At 38.8% G+C, this 24,693-nt stretch overlaps 1 protein-coding gene across 1 annotated transcript; it reads left to right on the top strand.

The window, feature by feature from the left end:
* Positions 1-670: 670 nt before the first annotated feature.
* On the top strand, positions 671-24,441 carry LOC117812089 (carbohydrate sulfotransferase 15-like). Its single transcript, XM_034682690.1, has 8 exons — positions 671-945; positions 13,236-13,871; positions 15,898-16,237; positions 19,133-19,276; positions 19,951-20,107; positions 20,980-21,136; positions 23,778-23,925; positions 24,014-24,441. Exons 2-8 carry the CDS (start codon positions 13,401-13,403, stop codon positions 24,202-24,204), a joined length of 1,608 nt encoding a protein of 535 aa, XP_034538581.1. The 5' UTR covers positions 671-945; positions 13,236-13,400; the 3' UTR covers positions 24,205-24,441.
* Positions 24,442-24,693: the final 252 nt, after the last annotated feature.

Below are 24,693 nucleotides of genomic sequence, written 5' to 3' on the forward strand. Positions count from 1 at the left end.
ATTCACCCCCGTACAGTGTGTGCCGATCGAGAAATGAGTTATCCAGACTACACTTGTCTTTTGTACCAGGCTTTAAACATGTTTATTTCTGCTGTAAAGATCATCTTTTTTGAATTGATGTGTATGTGGTTTCCAGCACTTCACGAGCCATTCTCAAGCGGATCCTCAATGAACTGCATTTTTTAGCACTTTCGCATTGGACTCATATTAGACCAGAGTTTGCTGCTTGGTTTAAAGCCACTCTTTGTGATGATGTGACTGTTGGGGTTTATACAGCCTATAAACATACAGTATGTTCAACAATTATTTTGGCTTGTGAGGGTTTTTATTACCAATTCATTAGTGAAGTAATGTGGAACAATAATGCCTTTGTCGCAGATTAAATCCACTGATTTATGCTGTTTGGAGTATTCAATTCTAAGCGTTTCTGAGCATTTGTGCACCTTCTATTTCTTTTAATAAAGTTAGAGGTGATCACCTTCATACATTAGAAATGAAAAAGCTTGCAGCAGGAACCAGTATCCATCGATTTTCATTTGCTTTTAAAATTGTATTTCATTTATCATAGGATCATGTGAAATTTAATCAATAAAAGCGTTTGCGTGCTGTGATGCAGATTTGATTGGTTCTGCTGCTGGTGTTTCCTGCGCTGCTCCACGCGCGCACCTCCCCTCCCCTTCCCAAGAATGCTCCTCTTCTCTCCGAGTTGCGCGCGGAGGAGCTCAGTCAGATGGAGACTCTGGAAAGTCGCTCATTTCCGCAACAAAACCAAGGCGGCGTGTGTCAACATGAACAGCGCTGATGTTGAGGATACACAGGCGTTTATTTCACTCCATAATCCACGCAGACACCTGTCGGCTCGTTGCATTCAGCGCCTTGATTGGTGGTCATGGCTCGTAAACGGCTACATGAGAAGCGCGTGGATTAAACCGACTCAACTCCTGCGTGAGTATTTTAGTTAAACAAGATTATTATTTTAATTTTCGGGATAAGATATATTATCAGATTGTTTGTGTACTGAGAGATTATGTTCCATTTTAATAATGTTTTTCTCGTCAGTTTTTTTCAATTCCAAATCTCAGTAATCTCTAATACTATGGAGTAGTATAGGTTTGTAACATCCAGTTAGATACTCAGTTAAAGTTAAAACCAGGAAAGACAATAACAAAGTAGAAACATTACAGTATAAAGTCAAAATGAATGCCCCAGATGAGCTCAAAAGTCTCTTCAAGGCTTTATCATTCTTAAGACTAACATCCTCCTGGTTGTATTTTCTCTTCACTGAACAGCTGCAGAATATCTCAGTGTCGTGTCTCTGGGGGGTAAAAGACTCTCAGTGTATCAGAGTCAGTACCACAAACAGTGCTGTGTTATGAGGCAAAGATAAACTGCTGTAAACATTTGTACACATGCTCTAACACTGCTCACTCTCTGTTTACTGTAACATCTAATCTGGAGCATTCTCTGTCTACATGAAGCTATTTGTTAGATTCCCCTTTACTCATTTCTTCCATTATGCTCTAATGGTTTCTCTCACAAACATATCTAAATGTGACTCCAGCTTATTGTTGAATTTGATTTGAAGAGCAGTGCGAGATCTACTGATAGTTTTCCACTACCAGGATCAAAAATGCTTTAAATACAACATAAAGGTGTACTGAGTATTGGCAAGTACACCACTTAATGCAGCTAATTGATACCATCAATTATTAGCAACAAATACTGACTTATTATTTATTCTGCAAAAAAACTAGCTTACACAGTAACAGCATGAAGAAAAGCTGTCATTATTGGGGACGGCTTAAAAAACTCACATTTATACAGCGATAGTAGAGCAAAGATACTACACTAATTTTTCTATTACTACATTTTGTTTTTCTCACACTGATTTCTTCCCTTTATAGGCATACTCTGTATTGGCCAATACTCAAGTCAAGTTATTAATTTGTATCTGGAAGTGAAAATAGTAATGGGAGATTTCCGTGTTAGAAGATGTCCCCCAGCTGTTTCTGTTTGACATTTTGGTCCTTCTTTCTCAATCCTGATGTATTAAACGGACTGCTGCTCTGCTCATCGTGCAGAGCGGAGGTTCCTGACAGGTAGGCAGATGACCTTTGGACAAATCCGCTTCAGTGGACAGTGCAGTGCTAAATCACTGAGGTTGAATTTTATTAATAATTGGTAAGAAACAGTGGGAGTCGAGTGTGAGAGGAGGACAAATTAGGTTAAAGCACCTCTCCACGCCTTGTAACTCTGCACACACCCAAACCAAACCTCACTTGCTGCTGCATCAAGCCCTGCAGTATGTCTGGTCAACTGCACAGGGAGGTTTTAGGCTGCTGCCCTCCCCTCTAAGTTGTGGAAGAAATGTGTGTAGCCACTAAGATGTCAGAGCCATGCTTCTTTTGGCCAAAGACTGCTGAAGTCTTAGGTAATGCTGAAAGTATGAGAGGGGAGAGGAAAAGTGAGAGAGTTGTACCATATCAGATTGTTTAGACTGGACTCTGGGGGTCCAACACAAATGGAAAGAAAAGGATTCTGTAACAGAGTATATTAGGAATGTGGGCGGATTTCATGATCCTTAAGTGCTCTGGCAACAGCTCCTACTTCTATTTCAAGCCTGGTGGCTTTAATCTTAAGATGACAACAATTCCCAGTTATGCACGATTGGAGCTACATTATTTCAAACATGAATTCTGTACTGAAAGGATGATTCAGTGTAGTCAAACTTTGATCTGTTGTCGTTCTGCTCGATCTATGCTGCTGCTGAATAGTTTCCCATATAAATGATGTTGTTCACTGGAATTTTTCTTTCGTTTCTGATGACTCCCTGTTTCAACACCCTCCCTCTCTTCAGTTGTTCCACAAAGCTCTCTCCTTAAAGAAAATATTTTAGTTGAATTTGCTTATATCACAACAACAGAAACTTTTCTGAACCATGTGAGTTACTAAGTTAGGTTGATTTACTCCTACATGCTTAATGTAAAATGGCATATAGTACTTAATATGTTGGAATAGACTGCAGCATAAAGGCTAAATGACTCATATTGTCAAATGAATTCGATTTCACTTTATCTTAAACAAAGATGCAACTTTAGAATCACACACTCAAGTTTTAACCTCAGCATAGGTAAAATAAACAGAAGTTCATGTAATGCCGCAAATCAATGTCTTCACTCAGCTACATATATGCTGTAGCCTTGAATCATATACAGTTTTGGTTTACAGCCAAGACAAATATTTTTCCCTAATGAACACAGGCATTGTAGTCTGATCAAAGTATACAAGTCACAAGTGGTTCAGAAGGTTAATTTATCTTGTTCTTGCCGCTTAATATTTAAAGATCATCACAAAGATTTAAAATCTTGAGTGATCTATTTCCCCAAAAGTATAAGCTTAGTACAACCACACCTTTAAATGCATATTGAGTGTGTGAGAAGCTTTTGGCTCTTAAGAGCTATAACAAGCACGATCAAGCTGCTACATGTCGTGTGGCAATGTTTTGTGTGTGCAAATAGGATTTACTATACTAGGTCGTCACACACAAAATCAAAAGCCGCAGCAGTTGAACAGTTCTGACAGGATCTGTCTTCAAGCGTTATATGGTAGTTTAATTGGCAGCCAAATGCTCATCTGGTTCCAGTTAAAGAAGATACAAGTGTCAGGTAGGAGGAGAAGCCACTTTCTGAACATTAGTTAATCATTAAGGTAAATAAATGTTGAAGAGCTTGATAAGGCAGACGCTCTTTGGCTGTAACTTGCTGGTTTCACTGTGATTTATCAGTTTAGGGACTTGAACCTTGTAGTCTGAAAAAGCTCATGTATTTTCTCTGACAGATGTGTCTGCTCTTCCTCACACTTAGATTTATTTCTTTCCAAAGTGATTCATGTTGGGGCAATTACAACAATTAATCATACAAGAGGCAGGTTCAACAAAATGACTTCAAGAGAAACGTTATTGATGCATTTTGACAAACAGCCAAGATGGTTTGCACTGATGCTAAATATTCTGAATCAGATATCACATCAGTCTTCAAATAACTTTGCATGAACTTGTGTTACCTTTAAATGGCAAGTGAATGCTCTAAAATCAAGTCAAAGTCTTTTTGTCATGTGTATCTACAGGTCAAATGAACTGTGCGTGAGAACTAGCTTCCAAGCCAACCACTATGTCACACATTTCATACCAGGGATTGCTTAAACTGGAAACTAAATTCTGACTAACTGACTAGTTCAAAGGTACACTCAGAAAACAGTCAAAATTGAGCACAATTATTTAACATTGCCAAATACTGGATCACAGTCTCTGGGTAAACAATGTCAAATTGATTTACCAAGTGTGGCTAACATTAGCAGAGCTAGCCCCACCAACCTTCGGTCCTCCCTCCAGATTTACACCCACATACCGGTGCTTGTTTGAATTACTCCAGTTGAGTAGTTATATGCCAATGTAACCAGACACAGCCTACGAACAACTTTATCTCCATTTACATAATACTGCCAAGAGCTACGTGGTGCCATCTGTCATTTGTTCTTCATTACATTTGGAAAGTGGAGTTTATTAACCAGAGTTACAGCCCCAGCTAGTGGCAGGTGGCAGTGCTACAGCTTAGACACAACATATGACCAGCATTTTGGGCCAACGATAATAAAAAGATATCAATAACTTTTTCATCTGACTAATAGCTGACTAGCTAGTGTGACAACGTTTATTCAAATAGTTGACTAAATGTGCACATTCCTATTTCTTACAACCATACAGAGCAAGAAAGTCTCATTTTTATTGAAAGAGCTACATTGCCCATCCCTACCACCTCATCTAAAAAACAAAAGTCACAAAATTGGAAGAGGATCCTTGCTTTATCAGAATTCGTTCAAGGTTCTTAACATAGGACAAAGTCTGGAATACCCATACACGTCGTTTAGAAAAAATGTGATTCAATTAAAGCTCCTGTTAGGAGTTTGTAGCCAGTTAAAAGACTAAAATGTATACTGATGGCCGAAATAACAACAAAAGCAAACAAGCCCATCAGCAACAAGTTTTATTGTTTCTATATAGTTATTTTAATGTTTTTACCTGTTGCCATTATGTAAGTGACGGACAAGTGAGTTACCGCATTTTCTACAGCAGAGGTTGACAGTAGGTGATATGCTGTACTGTTAAAAGATGAGATATCTCTGTCAGAAATGCTACAAAGAAGCAGAAGATATGTACAGAACAGGATATGAGCAAAGAGAGTAGAGGTACTGCTTTTTCCAAACAGAATCCTCAGAGGAGCTTTAATGTGTAGTGTTGTACAAACTTTTGGTCAACAAAGGCAGAAGCTTAAGAAAATGTTCTGCCATGTGAGTGTCTTTTAATGACATGGATGTAGTGCTGTTCTGTGTGGTTCATTTACTGTAGCTGTACAGTTTACAGACTGGTGTCATGACTCAGTTCTGACTCTCTGTTTTTCTGTTATTCTTGTGCAATGAGGGAACTTCACAAACAGTTCTGGTTCACTCCTTCACAAACTAAATGAAAACATTCTTTAAGTGAGATTGCAAAACTGTTGTTTAAAGATCTTTCCGACATTTAGCACACCTGTTTCTTTTCCTGTTTGAGTTTTTTCCCATATTCCAGATCTCATCGATCATTTTAATTAGGAACATTACAAAAACAAAGACCATGGCTCTGAAAATAAAACTCAAGTTTTATCAAATTAAACAATCCACAAGCTGCACTGCCAACCTGGGCTGACCTCCGATCTACCTCTTGTCTTCAGGACCTCCTATTCCTTCTTCCTTACACTCTATAAACAGAAGGACAGACGTTTCAGATGTTCTCTGCTTGTTATTAATGTCACATTGGTTTTAAAGTGCTGCTAAAGTTAACAACCTGCTGCTATTAGAAAAACATATGCATGCAAATGTATACACTTACATGCATGGACAAGCACTTGGTTTAGCTGAGGACCACATCTGCACTCCAGATGTCAAGGTGGACCTCTGTGACCTGGCTGATGGAGTCACACACTGTTAAACTAGAGGTTTAACATTTACCGTGCTTTTCCCAAAGCGCGTCTGTTTTGTTTAGACTGTACTATTTCTCCAGCGGCCTGCTGTTTAACAGATTAAAGAGTCAGATTCCTGTGAAGGCAAACATCGTTCTTCAGTGACAGCAAATCAGCTCATCTCATTCTCTTAGCGGAAAGTGGAAAGGAAAGGGAGGACTAATTTATAATGAAGAGAGGGATGAAGTCCACTTCCTGAGATATTTCTGTTCTCAGGAAGCGGTTAGATTTCCTTGTCAAGGTTTGTTTGTAATGTGACCGTGGAAAGGGCCAGAATAATGAGAAAAAAACATCTTGGTAACCTCTCAGCAGGGAGCATTTGTTGTTTTCTGTCCTTCAAATTGCTTTGACTTTTGATTTCTTCGTCTCCAAGTAGAGAAAGTGTTATTATTTCTACAGTTTGCCATCCCATCCGTCTTTGTATGACTCTCCTGTCAACAGGGAGGCCGGCCTATTTCCTTTTGTGGTGTTGGTTTTTCTTGTGCCTCCCATTTCTCAGCACTGGGATTAAGCCAAGTCCCAGTCACTAAGTGTACTGCACAAGGTCAGGATGTGTTCACACAGTTCTAAACATGAGACATGATTAAACATGTTGCAGGAGAGGCGAGATCAAATGTGTGCACTAAGCACTAGCTCTCAGAACTGATTGCCTCATCTCTTTAACTTATTTCAAGGTGTTCTTCATAACTGGAAAGCTATTTCATGGTAATATTTTATCGTTTTGACAGTAATCAGAGCTTTACATACAGCATGCATCATTTTGTCTCTGAAAGACCTCCGCAGGGAGGCAGATTTTCACTTGCTGTTTAGTTGATATCCTGGTATCTGCAGCACGGATTGAGTCATGGCAGATTGGCATCATATCTCACAAATAATAAGTGGAAAGGCATAAATCAGAGGGTGTAGGACAGGGAGGACTGTGTTTAAGGATCATGTCTTTAACACCCTAAAGAGAATTTCAAAGAGGAAATCAAGCTGCTGAATACATGCTAATGTGAAAACTGAAATGTTAGAGCAAACGCAATCCAGTTTTTAAATATTCTCACTGGGTCTTCTGGTTGAATCAGGTAGTTCAGGTAGTTCAGGACACGAGCAAGAAGTTTGGTAGCAGTCATTTTTGATATGTACTTAAACAGTCTGATTCCAAATTTGACACACAGCTGTTGAATCCGTACAGCTGGTTCCAATTAAAAATAATGAGCCGCTTGGTTTGTCAATGCAACAGCCACAAGCTACTGATATGATTATCACAGCTGAACATATTGTTGCATATTGTTTGCAGAGAATCTGACTTTAGCAATCCAGTGACTTTACCTCAGGGACTGCCACCGAGTCTACATCTTTATACATTGGAGTATCTTGACAGTACTGGAGTACTGGTTGATATGCTGTGAAATTTGAAAGTCTATAGAGGACAAAGTGTAATCATTTTGACTACTTTCAATTAGGTGGAAAACCTGCACCAAATTTAAGACATTCCTATCATCCTGAGCTGACGATTGTGTTTTATGTTCATTAGCAACTGTTAGCATGCTAAGGGACAAAGCTAAGACAGAAAAAATGATACTATTTCTATTATTAAATTATAAAAGCATTTTAGCCTTTTCTTTTTATGCCTGTTAGAATGCTCATGTTAGCATAAGCCTCAATTTTCCCCTAAACTAAACTACCTCTTGGAAATGATAGCATTGCAGAAGACTCTCTTTCAAAAGTTCCAAAATATGTGCTTTGCACTTAACACCAAATGTTAGCATAGATTAATTATTCACATGTTGAAAAAGATAGATAGATAGATAGATAGATAGATAGATAGATAGATAGATAGATAGATAGATAGATAGATAGATAGATAGATAGATAGATAGATAGATAGATAGATAGATAGATAGATCTTTATTTAAATATCAGAATTCTATCAGTGTCATTTTGAGTGTGTTAGCTCGCTCATACTAGCTTAGTTTAACAAGCCTGAGCATGAGCCCAAGCACATAATAATGTAAGTTTGTTTATATTATTTGAATAATATATCTTGTTTGAATACAGAGAGAGAAACATGTTGTTTAGTTTTGGTAGGAATATTGTTATATTCGCTGGTTCATTTCCTGTTTTTTTGTACCTGTAAGTTTGCTGTCCTACGCGGCTCCGGTAGTCATGTGACTAGGAGACAGGAAGTGAAGTGTTTTGTTTAATACGTTTTCTGTTGTTCTCAATAAATGAGTGCAGCGGAGCGTCACGTTGTTTTACCGTGTGCAGGAGGTCACCGAGCCGACTCTACGCGTAAAACAGTGTCATGTCGTCACTCAAAGATGGTTATACAAATAAGTAAGTGTAGAAACATTCAGAAGTAAAAGAAGACAACCGATAGCCACTACAATCATGTCTTATGTAATCCCTCACTTGCTGGACCATCTTGATGCCCATGACTATTTGATTCATCCATTGGTTCAGTCATTTATATTTTCTTACATAAATGTGAATGGATGAAGCCCAGTAAGTAACTATAAGTCCTAATCATGAATATCTGAAATGCACTTTCCCCTCTGAAGTGTAAAGAATAGGATTTATATTAATAGAATACTTTGGCTGCACTCTCTAAACTTTAATAACATCTTACGCCTGCTTGTACTTTTTTCAGTTAGCATGATGTCAAGGGTTAAGTCAGAGGAGGAATACCAGAGAGATTGAGTATAAGTTCATTTGGAGTTTTTGGTTATGCTGAAAAAATAAGAAGTAATAGCTCAAATATATGAATGGGAGACGAGTGAGGTTTGACAATCCTGGTTATTCAGAGAAAAGACCTTGGTTTGTAATCATAGAAAAAAAAGAAAAAACTGTACCTCCTGCTTGATCTCACGGATGGAATTAAATCAATAGTTTTACTCAATCAGTCTGGAGTAAGATTCTGCAAATTTCACAGCAGCAATTTATTTCAAGTTGATATTTTGACCTGCACATGAGGAAAGACGAGTACTCAGTGTAGGAAATGGAAAAAAGTTTTTTTTTCCTGTGGGAGCATAGCTGTGCTCTCGAAATTCCATGGCTGTCTGCCATTTAATTTCAGCATATCTGAACAAACAGGGAATATTGGCCTGATAGTGGCACAGTAATGGAAAGGTCAGAGGCTTAGCAAACAGATCAGGACTAATTGTCTGGGGACCAATTCATCAAAAATCCAGCTAGCAGATATTGATCAGTGTTGATTTGGTGCCAAGCGTGTGACGGACAGGACAGCAGTCTGGACAACATCACCGTCATTAGGCCGGACTATTGGCTGGTTTTGAAATCATTGTAGAGAAGAAAAACAAATGTGTGCACATGAGAATACTTTTTGAATTTATAAGCCCTGTTAGAGACACTGATGGTAATATCATTCCAGAAGTATCTACACAGCTGGATGACGAAGACACTCATCATCTGTATTAATATTAATAACCCCACTTTCTACTGACCTTTCTACTGAGAGCCAGAAAAGACTGTCACTTGTTGTTTTTAGTTGCGTATTTCATGAACTATTGCAAAGGTAAGCATGACATTTTGCACACGTTAGTTTCCCCTCAGATTTACTCTTAATCAATTAATTGATGCCCCGGTTATTCATCCAGTGACATCATCAGATCAAGCTTTTAACATTGCCCTTTATTTTGGTGGATACAGAGTGTGACGACACAGAATGAAATGATGTAGCCATTAAAGTGGCCTGCAATGGACAAGAAAGGGATGCCACCATCATAGCAGCATCTCTTTCCTCTGCTGCATAGCCGCATAGAGGATTACATGCTTTAGCTGTGAATATTATAGATTTATATATAGCTTGTATTCACTGTACTGTACAAGCTCTGGGGTAAAAATTACATCAGGGCCTGTCAGTTCAGAAAAAAAGCAAACTTAAGTCTGCAAGATTTCAGATAAACACATCCACAGTGTAAACAACCCAGCACTTTCCTCCAGCTACATAAGGAATTTCCCATTCGGGCTTTCATGCCGGATCAGACTCTTTTGGACTCTTAGGAGAACAAAGGGATCTAATTCAAAGATTGAAGCTGCTTTTTAGTTTGAGTCAGCAGGATTTTGAGGATGTCTTTTCACCGCAGTCGATCCCACCTGCTGTTTGCTTCCTGCCGCAGATCGATTTTTAAACCAAAGGGGTCTAAAGGCTGTCTTCTGTGGTCTTTCTCACACTGTGTTTTTCTCCTCCTTGCTGTTTTACTTCTCCACTTTATGCTTTACCCTTGACTCCCACTGTCCTCTTTATCCTCCGTCACATTTTCAAATCTCTTTTCTCTCACATTTGAATTTTGCAGGAACGAAATATAAATCTTTAATGGGGGGAATAAACCGCTAGTTACAGAGATCAGAGGGGATCGCAATTACTGAGATTTGTAGGAATAAAGATAGGCAGAGGCATGAATAAAATAAGACTGGATAACAGTATGGCAGTCATTGATAGGCTTTTCCAAACACAGCTTGAAAAGGCTTTAGACTTACACATAATTACAAAGTGTTAAAGAACATAAAAACATGAACATTTAAGACTTTCAGAGGTGAGGCAAGGATTATTTACAGAGTCAAAAAATTACCATCAAATTCTGCTAGAGTAGAATTTAACAAGATGAGTCATCAGCATTTTAAAGAGCCAAACACTGTCTACTGATAATCTATTAATTGAGGCCAATAACACCACTAGATAAGAAAAAAGTTATTTGCCCAATAATAGCATCCAGCAGTGCATTCTTTGAGAGTCTGGTAAGGGCTCAGAGCTGTCTCCTTGATGAAATGAGAGTGAGAGCTCACTTGTGGACTTAGCGTGCACACATTCAGTAGGCATGTACAGATGGAAACTTTGTTTAACTAACTCAAAATTGACACACCTGTCACAACATTTTAACAGAGATTAGGTGTAGGCTGCAAAAGAAACAGCAGATGCAAGACGCAAAGGGAGACTGACGCACGGGCACTGTGTGGGTTAGATGAGCATTCTATGGTTACTCAATCATTTTTAATTGTTGGTTTTTTAAACTTTTTTTAAGTGGGGTTGTACAAGGTTCTTGGCAACAGTTAATGTATTACCCACAGGGGATCCCAGTTAGCTCGGCCACTTTGTTACAAAACCAGCTGGAGATTCAAAACAGAAGCTAGGCTATTAGCCGCTCTATATGAACATTTTCAGCGCTTTACTTTAGGCAAAAGGTGCTTCTTTTGCTAACAACTCGGCCAGAAACTTGCAACATGTGCAGTGGTAATGTTCGACGGATGGCAGTCGTGCTGAAAAATATAATAGAAGCCCAAAGGAAGAAGTTTACATGAGCTGTAGCGTACTGCAAAGAAGCAAGAAACCTTCTATTAATGGATTCAAAGTGTGAAAAAACAGACAGGTTATTGGATTTAATTGTTCAGGATCCTTGAAATTAAGGGATTCCAGCCTCTGGTTTAGCACTTGGAACCCAGGTACAGTTCACCTTCAAGTCAGAAAAGCCTGAAGTTGCCAAAACATGATTCTATCCTCACATTAAGGAATAGAGATTGTTAAATCAAAACCAGGATCGGATTGGCTAGTATCATATCGGCAGATACCAAAGCCCAGGTTTCGATATCGGTATCGGGACCTAAAAAGTAGGATCAGTGCATCCCTGGTTTTTATTGGACTCACTTTCCTAAGATGGAGATATATTCCAGACTCCATGGCATCTGTTGCGCACACTTTCTGATAAACATTGTAGTTTGTGAAGCTAGTTTGAGATTACCCTGTGTGTTACTACTTCTGTGATATCATCAGAGATCTATTTTAAGAATTTGTAAAGCTCCCTCAAGTGCAGCAGAAGACTTGATTCAGTCAATTAAATCCTTATTATGTAAAAACTAAGCTTGATGTCTAAAATCTCAGTGTTACTTTGCTTGTAAACAGAGCATTAGGCACAAAATGCAGCTTTACATCATATTACTAACGCCTTCACTCATACAGTGACATTTTGTGTCATTGAAAAGTACTTTTGGGGTCTCAGAACATATGTAGATTTAAGTTGTGTCCCCTCCATCCCAGAGCTACTTCCTCCACATATCCAATATTCTCTGAAAACCTCCTCCCGCTTGAATCTAGTTCACAGCGCTGTCCAATAATATAAGAACTTGCTCCCAGTTACATTAGGCTCAAAGATAGGCTTCCCTTCGAGTTATGATGGCGACCTGCCAATCACTTCTGTGGGTGAATGTGTGACCTTTGCAATCTGGGTTTGTCTTTCTTTTGAAGAATTGGTTTGATCACTGTCATGGTAGAAAAACCAGTAATGCAGCCTAAGATATCTGAGCTGCAGGGGGATAATGATGCCATTATACTTTGCGTTTACACCTTCAATATTTTAAGTGTGAGCATGTCCAGTCACATCATCATCAGTCAATGCTGCTCTTTAACAGGCACCTGATGCGTAGTCAGAACAAACACTGTAAAATAAGCGAGTGCTTCATGTTGTTCCCTAAGACTAGTCCAGGATTTCATTTCCTGCTCCAGTGGGACATTTAAATCAGACACTCTGCAATGCAAAAAGAAATGCTGAGAAAGTGTCACAGAATGTGTTTTAAGTACAAATCTGAAATTTTTGAGCGCTGGACCTGAAATAATAATGATTTTCTTATTATTCATATGGCAGGAAAGGAAAACAAATGCCTGCTCCTGCCACGCTGAGTGTCCACCTGTATCAATACTTAACTCGTTGTCTCAGTGAAAAAACCTTGATCTTGAAAATCATATTTCCAGGTTAAAAAAACAGAGCTCTCAGCGGGCTGTTCCCCTAACAGGGTATAATGGTGTTTTTTTTTAGTTTTGAATTACAGAGGAACTATTATTCTGACCTTGAGAGTCTCTTGGTAGAGCTTGTCCTTGTGTGTGCTTTAAGGCCCTCATCATACAGCCAGGGATCTCCATCAAGCAGACCACACACTCTGCAGCCGACCTCAAACATTCTACAGGTTAGATGTGCTACTGGAGGGGGTAAAGCTTGAAATTCACATAGTGAAGCCCCAGATGGAAAATAAAGCTTCCTTAAAATACCCTGATATTAAAAGCATTCATACCACCTTTCTTGGAATTATGGGAGTTGACTGAAATACTTCAAAGAGAAGGGAAAAGTTTCTTTTTTGGTGTAAAGAAATAACATGTAGCATGTTTTAACACCTGTTTCTTATTCACAGGAGGCCCTGCTGAAGACTGGGGAACACGCTGAAGACAAATGATGACCTGCAGATTAAAAGCTATGATGAATGGACTCGTCAGGACTCACAACCTTGTGTGTGAAGCTCTGACAAAATAAATTCCGGGCTCCTTTTTCTACATGCATACTGTGCCTCTATGTCAGTATGTCACGAACAGAGTGCAAATATGGGAACAACACCCAAACCGACTACAGTTACATCCACACCTTCCCCATGGGTCAGAACTATGGGACAGGGCCTGTCAGGACTTTTTTTGAATTCAGGCACATTTCAGGCACTGAAAATCTGGATTTAAAGTTATCTCCTCTGTTTTCACTGCCTAACCTGCGGAGCATCTCCAAAGTCAAAGTGGTGAGCTTCCTGATGGGCCTGACGCTGATGTTCCTCATCATGGCTTCATACATCCTGACGTGGGACAAGAAAGAACTTTTTCTGACCCCCTCTTCAGATCAGCTCAGACCTGTGTTTGTTCCGACCTGCACATCAGCAGCTGACGCCTCCTCTAAAAACACTTTAATGGACCTCAAACAACTGGTGAAAATCATCCGCTCAAAACTTGAGTACACACCCAGGAAGGTGCCGGGTGAAAAGGATGTCACTGAAACAGACTCCCACGTAAGTCTATGATAAAAACAGAATGACTCATTTCTCCTGTACATTGATAGACCGACTGAATAAAAGGCTGCAATTATAGAGTGTTTTCATTCCAACTATGACAAAAATATGCTCGCAAATGATGATTCAGTCTGCTCTGAACATTGTAAATAAGTGACCAGTGTTACTGCTTTCTCTCTGATGACATAACTGGCTTGTAGGAGGCCGACAAATAACAAACACCTCCAAATCATCTCTGCAGTAAATGCCTGTTTGCTGAAGCTCATAATGACTGGTGTTTGTTGAGGCTGACAGGATGATGATTCAACACTGTCTGTGTGCTGTTCAGTTAATATCAGCTTACATATCTCGCTAAGTGTTACTAAAGACCTATTGACTGCTGTTACTTTGTGCAAACGTTCTAAATATACTCCTGTGTTTGCTAGTTACTGTCATCTTTACCTTACCCAATGTCATTTTGTAGTGTTAATGTATAGATATCAGCAACTCTGACAGTTATACTGTAAATCATAATCACTGAGGTGGCAACACGAGTGAGTCAGTGAGGTAAATATACATTAGTGGTACATGCCAGTGTTTTCACAGCATGTCACATTCACTCTAATCTCTATTTACAGATTCTGTACTCACTGAATTTGAGGGTAATTGGCATGACTTGGGGTTTTGGGATATTTCTGGTGTGTTTGTAGTCCACATAACTTAGTCCACTGGCATGTCAACATGCTTTGGCTGGAAACGGGTGATTCTTGGATCGGATGTTTAGGGGCGCTGAGATAAATTTCACTGTTTTGTAAATTTTAATGCAATTTCATTCCCACATTTGTGAAAGAAAAGTATAACACTTTTTGGGAAAGTCTGTGACTAAACCATCAAATCTGATAAAGGTTATTTAAATGCTGAGCCACAGCAAAAGATAAATTGATTGGAATCATAAAAGAATCATATGGTAACCCTAATTTCTGGGGAAAGACATCTCATTTTGATACAGCAGCTCCTCAACATATACATAAACAGTATGTTTGTTTCTGGAGTAAACCAGCCCCCTATAGTGAGTGCCAAAAATACAAAAAATTGACATTGGAGTTATTTTTTGGACTTTCATTTGAAATACAATGCACTGCATGTAAAACGCGGTGGAGCTGTTGTATTTTTGTTGTTATAATATTACGTTTCAACCAAGTACTGTATGGTTCTGAAACTTTTCTAGCTTGTTAAAAAGGTATACAGTAAAAAAAAATTTAAAATCTTTCAAATTTTAGGGGGGCTGGGATTCAATTTAGAGGTGCTTCAGCACCCAAAAATCAGCTATAAACGCCTATGGCTGGAAAGAAGTCTGTGCTAAGAGTAAAGGGGGCTGAAGCTATCCACCATAATGTGTGTATAATGATCCTATTGGCTGCTATGTGGTGACTATTACAGCTTTTATTTACAGATATCTGAATACAAGTGCGCCTAACAATCCGCTCATAGACTTTGTCTCTTAGCCCCATTTCGCTTCTCAAGTTTCTTGTTGAGTTATAAGCAATGGCGACACACACATAAAAAAAGCGTTGGCTGTAAATTCTGTAAGGCTGACAGATGGATACAACTGAAGAGGCCATATACCCATCAGATTATGGATCATGGCAGATTGTAATTTTATGTTTGCAAGACTCGACACTAGGAAGAGTAGTTGCTACCCTGGTAGCAGCTAATGAGGATCCACATGATATGAATGAATGAATGAATGAATGAATGAATGAATGAATGAAAATAGATCTATCATGTAAATTACATGGATTCGAGGTGAAAATTGCTGCTATTTTCTGTAAAAGTAGGAACTCACATTTTCTACCAGACTGCTTTCAAGATACAGATACACTCACAGTGTACATTGTGAGAGGAAAAACCAGCACAAATCCACTACAGAAAGGAATTTAATATCCTCCATATCACAGTGTACCAGGCCTTCACTGTATTATGAAGTGTGCCTGTCATGGTGTCCACTCTCTGTATTGCCTCATGACCTCTTCGTTCCTCTCTGCAGTTGTTCTCAGTTATTCCTCGTCATTTCCTGCCCGGCATCAAGAGCCCTTGTTGGTATGAAGAGTTCTCTGGTGAACTCAGCACTGATCCATATGGGAGAAACCTCTTCACTCTGCGTTCAAAGAGCTTCAAGACCGCCTGTGACCACTTAAGCACCAGCTTCCACCAGCACTTACACCACAGAGACGGTAAACGGTTTCGTCTACGCTGTCTGCCGTTCTTCTACATCATCGGCCAACCAAAGTGCGGCACGACCGACTTGTTCCACAGGCTGCTGCTGCATCCAGAGGTGAAGTTTAACACCATGAAGGAGCCACACTGGTGGACCAGGAAACGCTTTGGTAAGTCAACTGGAGATGGATGTTTTTTCTAAGGGTTTCTCCCTTCCATTTGAGGATTAAACTTTTGGGGGGAGGTCATAGAGTGTTGATGGAACAAAACCAGAAATATTTTTATCAGAAGTCTATTTGGTGTATTGGGTAGTGTAGCAGCAAGCTCGACAAGTTTGCTGTCCTATGACTAAAGGTAAAGGCCAACAAAATCTAATTAATTGCAAAAAAGTCTTCTGTATTTGGCAAATAAGTCTAGTCAAGTAAAGTCAAGTCAACTTTGTTTATATAGCACATTTAAAAAGCAACCGCAGTTGGCCAAAGTGCTGTACAAACTTAAAAAACACAATCAATAAAAACAAATAGTAATTCAAAAATAACTGATATTAAAAACACAATAGATAACACAAGAAAAGGCCACAATAAATAAAAACAAAAATAAAATGTAGGATGTCTCGCTCAATAGGTATTACAAGCCAGTGCGAAGAGGTGCGTTTTAAGTAGAGATTTAAAATTCTCAAGTGTCTGAGCATGCCTTATATTCAGAGGCAGACTGTCCCACAGTGTGGGAGCAGCCACAACAAAGTCTCGGTCACCTTAAGTTTTTAGCCTCGTTCTCGGAACATCTAAAACCACCTGGTGCATTGACCTGAGTGCTCTGGCCGGAGCATGTAGGTGCAAAGACTCAGACAGATAAGGATGTAAGCTTTTAAAAACCAACAACAAAGTCTTAAACTGGATCCTGAAACTGACAGGAAGCCAGTGAAGAGTAGCCAGTACAGGCATTATGTGATCACGTCGCATTTTGTACCTGCTGTAGGTGACGAAGAGACGACTGATCAATACCAACATACAAAGAATTACAATAGTCCAGCCAGCCATAAACATATGGATAACCTTCTCAAACTCATGAGAAGGAAGATAGGCATTTACCTTGCCAAGAGGTCTAAGCTGGAAGAAGCTCGTCTTAACAACGGAGCTAATGTGTTTATCAAATCTGAGTTTACTGTCAAAGATGACCCCAAGGTTCCTAACAGAAGGACGACAGTAAGACACCAAATTGCCAAACACACTGTCTACACCAGGCATGTCCAAAGTACGGCCTGGGCGCCAATCATGGCCCATGGTCCATTTATTTATGGCCCCAAGCTTCCATCTTAAATTCTATTATTTATAGCACAGAAATTAATCACATTCTGAATCATCTGTACATTTGCAGTTTCTTTCAAGCGCACAAACAAAACTAAAGTCAATCCAGAAATGTCTCAAAAAGCTTCATATGGACTACTTGTATAAATCCAAAGCACTGGGAATTCTGCAAGACGGCAATAAAGAAGAAACACAAGAACTCTTAAAGTTGACACGTTTTCAAATTAATGTTTTTATCATGATGTGAAAATGTTCTTAATGAACACTAAAGTTCAGAAGACACAAAAGAGGACACAAAACAAGATCAAAATTATGAAATTGTGCAGAAAAGGCAAAATTTGTGCATAAAAAATGTTCAGAACCCAGGTAAAGAATTATTTTGTTATTAAATGTTGTCTGCTGATCAGAAAAGGCTTAAAACAACATGAAAAAGAAGTGTGGTGAAATCCAGATCGTGATTCTTCCATAGAAAAATAATGAGACAATATTTTTCCCACATTGCCCGACCCTAATGAAAAACATTTTCCTCCAGAAGATATTTTCTAATGTTTATGTGGCTTGTGGAGAACTGAGGACTACCTAGTAACTGATTTATTGACAAATCATTGTAAATAATAGTTTTTAAATAGAGATTTCATATATAACCTTTATGATTCCTAAGTCTCAGTAGGAGCCACTGGCCCTGAGGTATTCTGACAACATCAAATGTGGCCCTCTTTGAAAAAAGTTTGGAGACCCCTGGTCTACACTATCAAGCAGATCAGATTCACCAAAAACAATGATTTCAGTTTTCTTCTCAAGTCTAAATAGAATAAGTCTAGAGTCCTTATCGGATAACCCCAATTCTCTGACCCATCTACTGACTTTGAACAGCATATAAAGAATTAAAGCTCCTGTTAGTAGTTTTTCGCTGGTTACAAAAAACGGATAGTCATGAACAATGATGCCTCTTTATGAGTTACAAAAGCAAACTAGACCATCGTCAACAAAACTGACTTTTTCTATATTGTAATTTGTAATGCCTGCAACACCAGCGAGGGGGTAGGTGTCGAAATTTACGGCATGCTGAAGAAAAGGCCTATTTTTTTTTAACATTTCCAACAGCAAATATGCACAGTGAGTGATTTGTTTAACTGTTATGACTTTGACATATTCAGGACAAGATCAGCTAAGAGATTAGAGGTACCACTTTGTCCACAGTGGGCAACAAAATCAACACGAACAGAGAGTTCCTACCATTTACTTTAAACAGTTAATCGTGTTTTTGGTATGTGGTATCTCCAGACAGTGAAATGTCTTGAAATGCTACTTTCATATTTCTTTTGCTGCTGGTTAATGTTTTGTTCTGTAAGAATGTTTCCTGATGGTCTTTTAAGAACACACAGTTTGAGTTATAATTTTAAATTCAAAACAGAATTCATGATCAAAGTCACAACAAATGAGAAAGTAAAAGAGCTGTTTCCTAATAAAATGCTTCATTAATTCTCATCAAGGAAAATATGTTTTTCACTTTGTGCTGCTTGCAGGAAGTTCCTTGATTAACAGCACATGCAACATTGGACAAAAGAAAAATATGTTGTGCGACGATGTTATTCAATGTGTTGTCTGCTCCTTTGATTCTGTTCTCTGCAAAAGCCTTTGGTGCAAAATTGTTAAACCTGATTCGAGGCTTATTCAGTCCAGTAAATGAATTTCATGGTGTTGAATCTTTGACAAGGCTTAATAATAAGTAGTATTTTGGTGTTCCTCTGGGTGTAGGTTATATCCGTTTCAAAGATGGCTTCCAGGAAAGTTTCCCTGTGGAAGATTACCTGGATCTGTTTGACTTGGCAGCCCAAAAAATCCAAGAAGTAATCAGTGGAAATTCATCTGGAGACCACCGAGCACTCCAGCTCATAACAGGTGAGCACATGTCAAAGTGTTTGTATGATCTGGGTAAATGTGGTATTGTTGGCGTTCACTGTGCATCAGGTGGAAGAATCTTTCACCCTTTGGTCTATAAATTTGTGTTTTTCCGGGATTCCATGAAAAGCCGAACAAATGTATCTTGACCATGATTCAAATTCCTGCTCACTTTTGTCTCTTTTTCCTTTATTGTTATTCAGTCAGTCAAGTGGCTCTGACCTCGGGAGCACTACACTGCCATTACAAAGTAAAAACAGAGCTTCAAAGGCCTTGCGGTGCCATCACATCTGCCTTTTCTGTGCTGTCTGTGCATCTGTTGTAAAGGTTGAACCCAAAATTTGCTCTTCTAGTCCTTGAATAAAGTGACAGAAAATCCAGTAATAAACTATGAATCAAAGAAATCACATTTGCGTGGCGAAGCAGAATCTTTGTGTTCAACAGCCTGACGTTATTTTGGTTTCGTAGGACTTTCGTGATAAGATAAGCTAACTTTGCTTTGGCTCCTGAGGTAAAACAATGTAACTAGAATTATTTAAATTGTGCTATGTTACTCTAAATCCAAAACTTGGCTCAACTTTACAACTTAATTACATTGTTCCTGTCTGTCTACTGGACTCATGTCATTAAAAGTGTTACCCAAGGTGTTGCTGAGATTGTGAATATCTTGACAGGTGAAGCCAGTGCATCAACCATGTGGGACAACCAGGCCTGGAGCTATCTTCACAGAGAGAGGGAGGAGGTAGAGCCCCCATTTCTGGCCCAGGACTTCATCCACACGGTCCAGCCCGGTGCTAAAATAATAATCATGCTCAGAGATCCAGCAGAGAGGTACGGAAGAGCAAGTGATTCAGTGATACAAGGGGGCAATTCTGCAGTTGCTATAGGGTATATGAAAGATTGTTAAAGCTTAAAAATAAACTACTATTTGACACACATTGGAATCATGTCAGAGTAAAGCTTGTGGCTTGGCTATCTGGTTAGAAAACACAAAACTCTGGCTAAAAGTGAAAACTGCTTTACGTTTGTTGTGATTTGGTGCTATACTTTTTAGGTCCCAATACAGATATCGATACCTGGGCTTTGGTATCTGCCGACACCGATACTAGCCGATCCATCAAAACATTAGCGCTGCAAATGTTGCAAGTTTCTGGCGGAGTTGTTAGCAAAAGAAGCGTGACACGCACCTAAACTGCAGAGCCTCGTAGTTATCCTCCATCACGCTCCACCGGGCAAAAATGCACAGACCGGCTAGTGCTGATGACGTAGGAGACGCACATGGCTGTTGTAAACACAGAAACATAACTAGCAGCCTCGTGGATAAACATTTGAAATGACCAGCTTACTGAGTCAACAGTAAGACAGGGATTGTACTAATTATTGAAAGTATTGAAAGTAATGATTAGATGATTTTAACATAATTTAATGACAAAACAAAATGACATTTTAACAACACAACATTTCATACAGTTAGCTTGTAATTGGTTGAAATGAATGAAGGGCTAAAAGGCTAAGAACCACTGCCGTAGAGAAACTCCTCAACATATCTACTGTCAGTATATTTACAGATGGAGTTGTAGGTAGTTAAAAACATTCAGTATGTATACTCCTAACAGGCTTTTGTAAATCATAAAATTGGTTTCATGTTCAGTAGAATTCTCTTTCTTTAAGTCCCAACTGACTTACAGTGTTTCTGTTTCCAGGCTCTACTCTGACTACCTGTATTTTAAGATTGCCAACAAGTCAGCAGAGGACTTCCATCAGAAGGTCATGGACTCTGTCCAGCTGTTTCACACCTGCCTGTCTGAGAGGTCACTTCGATCCTGTGTCTACAACACCAGTCTCTCCAATACCATGCCGGTTAGCTGATATTATGTTTTCAATTTCAATTGCCTGAATTAAATTGTAAAAAAAAAAGTCTTTAAAAATAATAATTACACATAAAAGAAAAGTCCTAACTTCTCTTTATATGTATATCTGTTCTCCAGGGGTGCTTTAAACAACATTATTTAACCCTCCTGTTATGTTTGTTTCTCTGGAACAGCAATATGTTCCTAGGTCAATTTGACCCGGTGCATATTCAATTATCCAAAAGTGTCAGAACCCCAAAAGATCCAAATTAGATTTTCTTTAAACCTAATTTTTAACTCCATTACTAACCATTTAAATCAAGATTTAGTCTATTGGTGTTCTTTAATTCTCACAGATCATGGTTCAATGAGGATAACTCACTTGTTTTTCATTAAAATTCATGTTAAAACTTTCGTTAATGTACACTAAAAGCCCTAAATATGAATAGTTTTACATGACATATATTTTTGTTTATTTTATTTTACATTTTGGTTGTTTTTTTCTTTATGAAGTGATGTTGATATATTAACACGACACCTCTTATGTCACATGCTGCCCAGTTTTTTATTCTGCATTTAGCTTGTTTGGAAGACATATATTGCCTAAAATAGACTTTTAAAAGGGTCAATTTGACCCGCAACATAACAGGAGGGTTAACAGGCGGTGCTATTGTGCAAACTATCATCATGGCTGTTGTCAAGTCTTACAGTGCTGAAGATAATCACACAGTGCCGATATTAGGTACAAAAACCTAACCTCGAGTGACATTGCTTTTATTTAAAGGTGACATATCACGCTTTTTTCATCAATATATATATATTGGTCTAAGAGGTCCCCAAAACATGTCTTAAAAGTTTATGCTCAAAAAAACACTTTGAAATCAGATTTTGGTCTGCCTGAAAAACCCTCTTCTTCAGTCCTCCTCAGAACACTCTGTTTTCTCTCTGACCACGCCCCCTCAGGAAGTGGATGTGCCTCGGCTGTCCAGCACGTTGATCTAATGTTTACATGTTGGCTGAATATACACGGCTGCTCACAGATAGCGTTACTTCAACCCTCTGAATCTGATCCAGAATTTGACCCTGACGGAGAGGCGCCTGTAGCAGGACCTTTCTGAAGGATTGGTCACAGATTTAGTGTTTCTTGTTGTTGTATTTATCAGTATGTCGACGTGTGTCTTGGTACACAGCTACAGCTACGACATGTAGCTATGTAGCTATGCTAACTAGCGCTAGCACTTATCCATGATAAATAAAAATCATCCACTAGATCTTCAAATCTGCAGACGTGGGGAGTAAAACCAACCTTTGTGTTTATTAAGACAACTAGCATGCCTCCCTCCTTAGCTCCTTGTTACCACACATTTGTGCAGGTAATGAAAAACGGAGGGGGGATTCAGTATTATTTTATACAGTCTATGGGCTGAACAAGCTCCGAGCTCTGACTCCGTGACAGACCGGATATTGTTGTTACCTAACAAAAACACGGAAGTCTGAAACGGCTCGTTTCACACACATTTACAGAAAGGTGGAGAAATCAGAACAGGGGCAGAATAGATTTTTTTCATTCTCGGGGGGTTTGTAGACATGCCAGGGACACATATTTCAGGTAGAGAACCATTAAAAAGTCCATTTTGCATGATATGTCACCTTTAACAGTTCAACAAGCAGCAACTACTAAGTATCAATTAAAAACAGATGTTGTATAGATCTTTTGTTTGTTCAATCAGTCGAGCAGCTATACCAACACAACTTGTTTAGCAGCTTGACTGGACAGATTTCCAGGCGAACCAAACATTTTCCTGCACACGTATCACTTTATGTGTTTCCACATTACAGCGTTTGAATCATGTATCAGCACTTATGGAATGCCTCTTGTCCAAACAAACTACTTATTATAATAATGGGTATCACTTTTCTGAGGTGCATTTAAAAAGTCACTGACCAGTACTCAGAGTTCCTTCAGACCCTTCAGAATAAAAATACTTTCAGGCAGCTTTCCTGGCAGAACAGTCTTGAACTCTGTTGGTCTTATCACAACATGTAGATAACAGCATTGTTATACTGTGAAAATAACCACAGGAAAAGCAGCAACCAGAAACTACCGTCCAAATCAAACCAACATCACTCATTTACATGACTTTTGATTTAATGAGATATTTAAAAATATGGTTCACTTTGTGCTACTCTGCTTGTGAATGACCGTTCAGAAGCTCAGTTTCAGTTAGTGATGTTTAACTTTGGTGCCCTCTTGAGGACTTTGAATGTCACTGCACCCGGATTACAACTTTCCTGAGCATTAGTTACATCGGCCTGCTCCACAAGTGGAACATATTCAATGACATATGTTCTCTGATTTTAAATGTTAACACCTCTTTCATCCCAACACTCAAAGAAAGTGTGAACTCAGTGTTTTCTTTGAGTGTTTCAAATGCAAATATGGACGCTTCATAACACGTAGACTTAACAGAGTTAATACTTCTGGTGCTCTAGTTCATTATAAACTCTAAACTCAACTAGTTCAGCTTGTCAGGATCTGTACTGTCAACTCATGTATAAGTAAAGCACACAATTGGTACTTTTTTTATTCAAAGTACAGTTTTGATCCTTGTTGACAGTGCTCTGAGGTTGATTATAATTTTCCTCCACAGGTTAGGCTAAATTTGGGGATGTATATCATCTTCTTACTGGATTGGCTGACTGTTTTCCAAAGGGAGCAGATTCTTGTTCTTCGACTGGAGGACTACGCAGCAAACCTTAAGGGAACCATCAAGAAAGTTTTTGATTTTCTGAGTGTCGGTACGTACATGAAAACATTCTCTTGGTTGTGTATTTTCTGGTTCTCTCATGTCTGTACTGATGCTGATATCATCCTCCCATCCTTCAGGTCCTCTGTCGGAGCAGGTGGAAGGAGCACTGACCAAGCGGCCCATGTCTAACACCCGGCGAGCAGCAGACAGAAACCTGGGCCCGATGCTTCCAGCCACAAAAGTCCTCCTCAGGGAATTTCATAATCCTTTTAACCAAAAACTGGCCAGTGTGCTAGAGAACAAGGCCTTCCTATGGAGCGCCACCTGATGGAACATGATCATGGACAAGATGGACGTAAATTAAGCACCAGAGCAAGAGGCTACGACAGGAAGGCCTACTTTTATGAAGTTATTTATGGGGGAGAACTCTTATGCAGATGTAAATTATATGTGGAAACAAATCTGAGGAAGTGTTTGTTTTTTGTGATATTTATTTGCTTTTAAAAAGATGTGTGATGCTGATTAAGTGAAGATGATAATAAAATCTACTGGATTTGTGTTTGAATGAAATGCTTCTATGTATTAAAAAGCCATACGAGAGCTGAAATATTAAAAAACCACAACAAAAAACGCTGGTTTAAATATACTCTGATCATAGCATCATGATTTAAAGGTTTTTACATCTATTCTTTTTCTACGGTTTGTTTCTTCCTGAAAACACGGTAATTTATACTTCTCTTATTAGATTTAATTCAAGCTTTCTCAACCCACATAACGTAAATTAATCTTTTTTTTTTTTTAAGTTTCCTTTTTGGGT

This window comes from Notolabrus celidotus, chromosome 4, assembly GCF_009762535.1.
Source record: "Notolabrus celidotus isolate fNotCel1 chromosome 4, fNotCel1.pri, whole genome shotgun sequence".
In the NCBI taxonomy this organism is placed as follows: Eukaryota; Metazoa; Chordata; class Actinopteri; order Labriformes; family Labridae; genus Notolabrus; species Notolabrus celidotus.

Excerpts from the sequence above, each read along its gene's own strand:
- LOC117812089 (XM_034682690.1), top strand. The coding sequence starts at position 13,401 with ATGTCACGAACAGAGTGCAAATATGGGAACAACACCCAAACCGACTAC. Across the intron at positions 16,238-19,132 it reads GTGGACCAGGAAACGCTTTG|GTTATATCCGTTTCAAAGAT; the intron begins GTAAGTCAACTG and ends CTCTGGGTGTAG. Across the intron at positions 23,926-24,013 it reads TTTTGATTTTCTGAGTGTCG|GTCCTCTGTCGGAGCAGGTG; the intron begins GTACGTACATGA and ends CCCATCCTTCAG.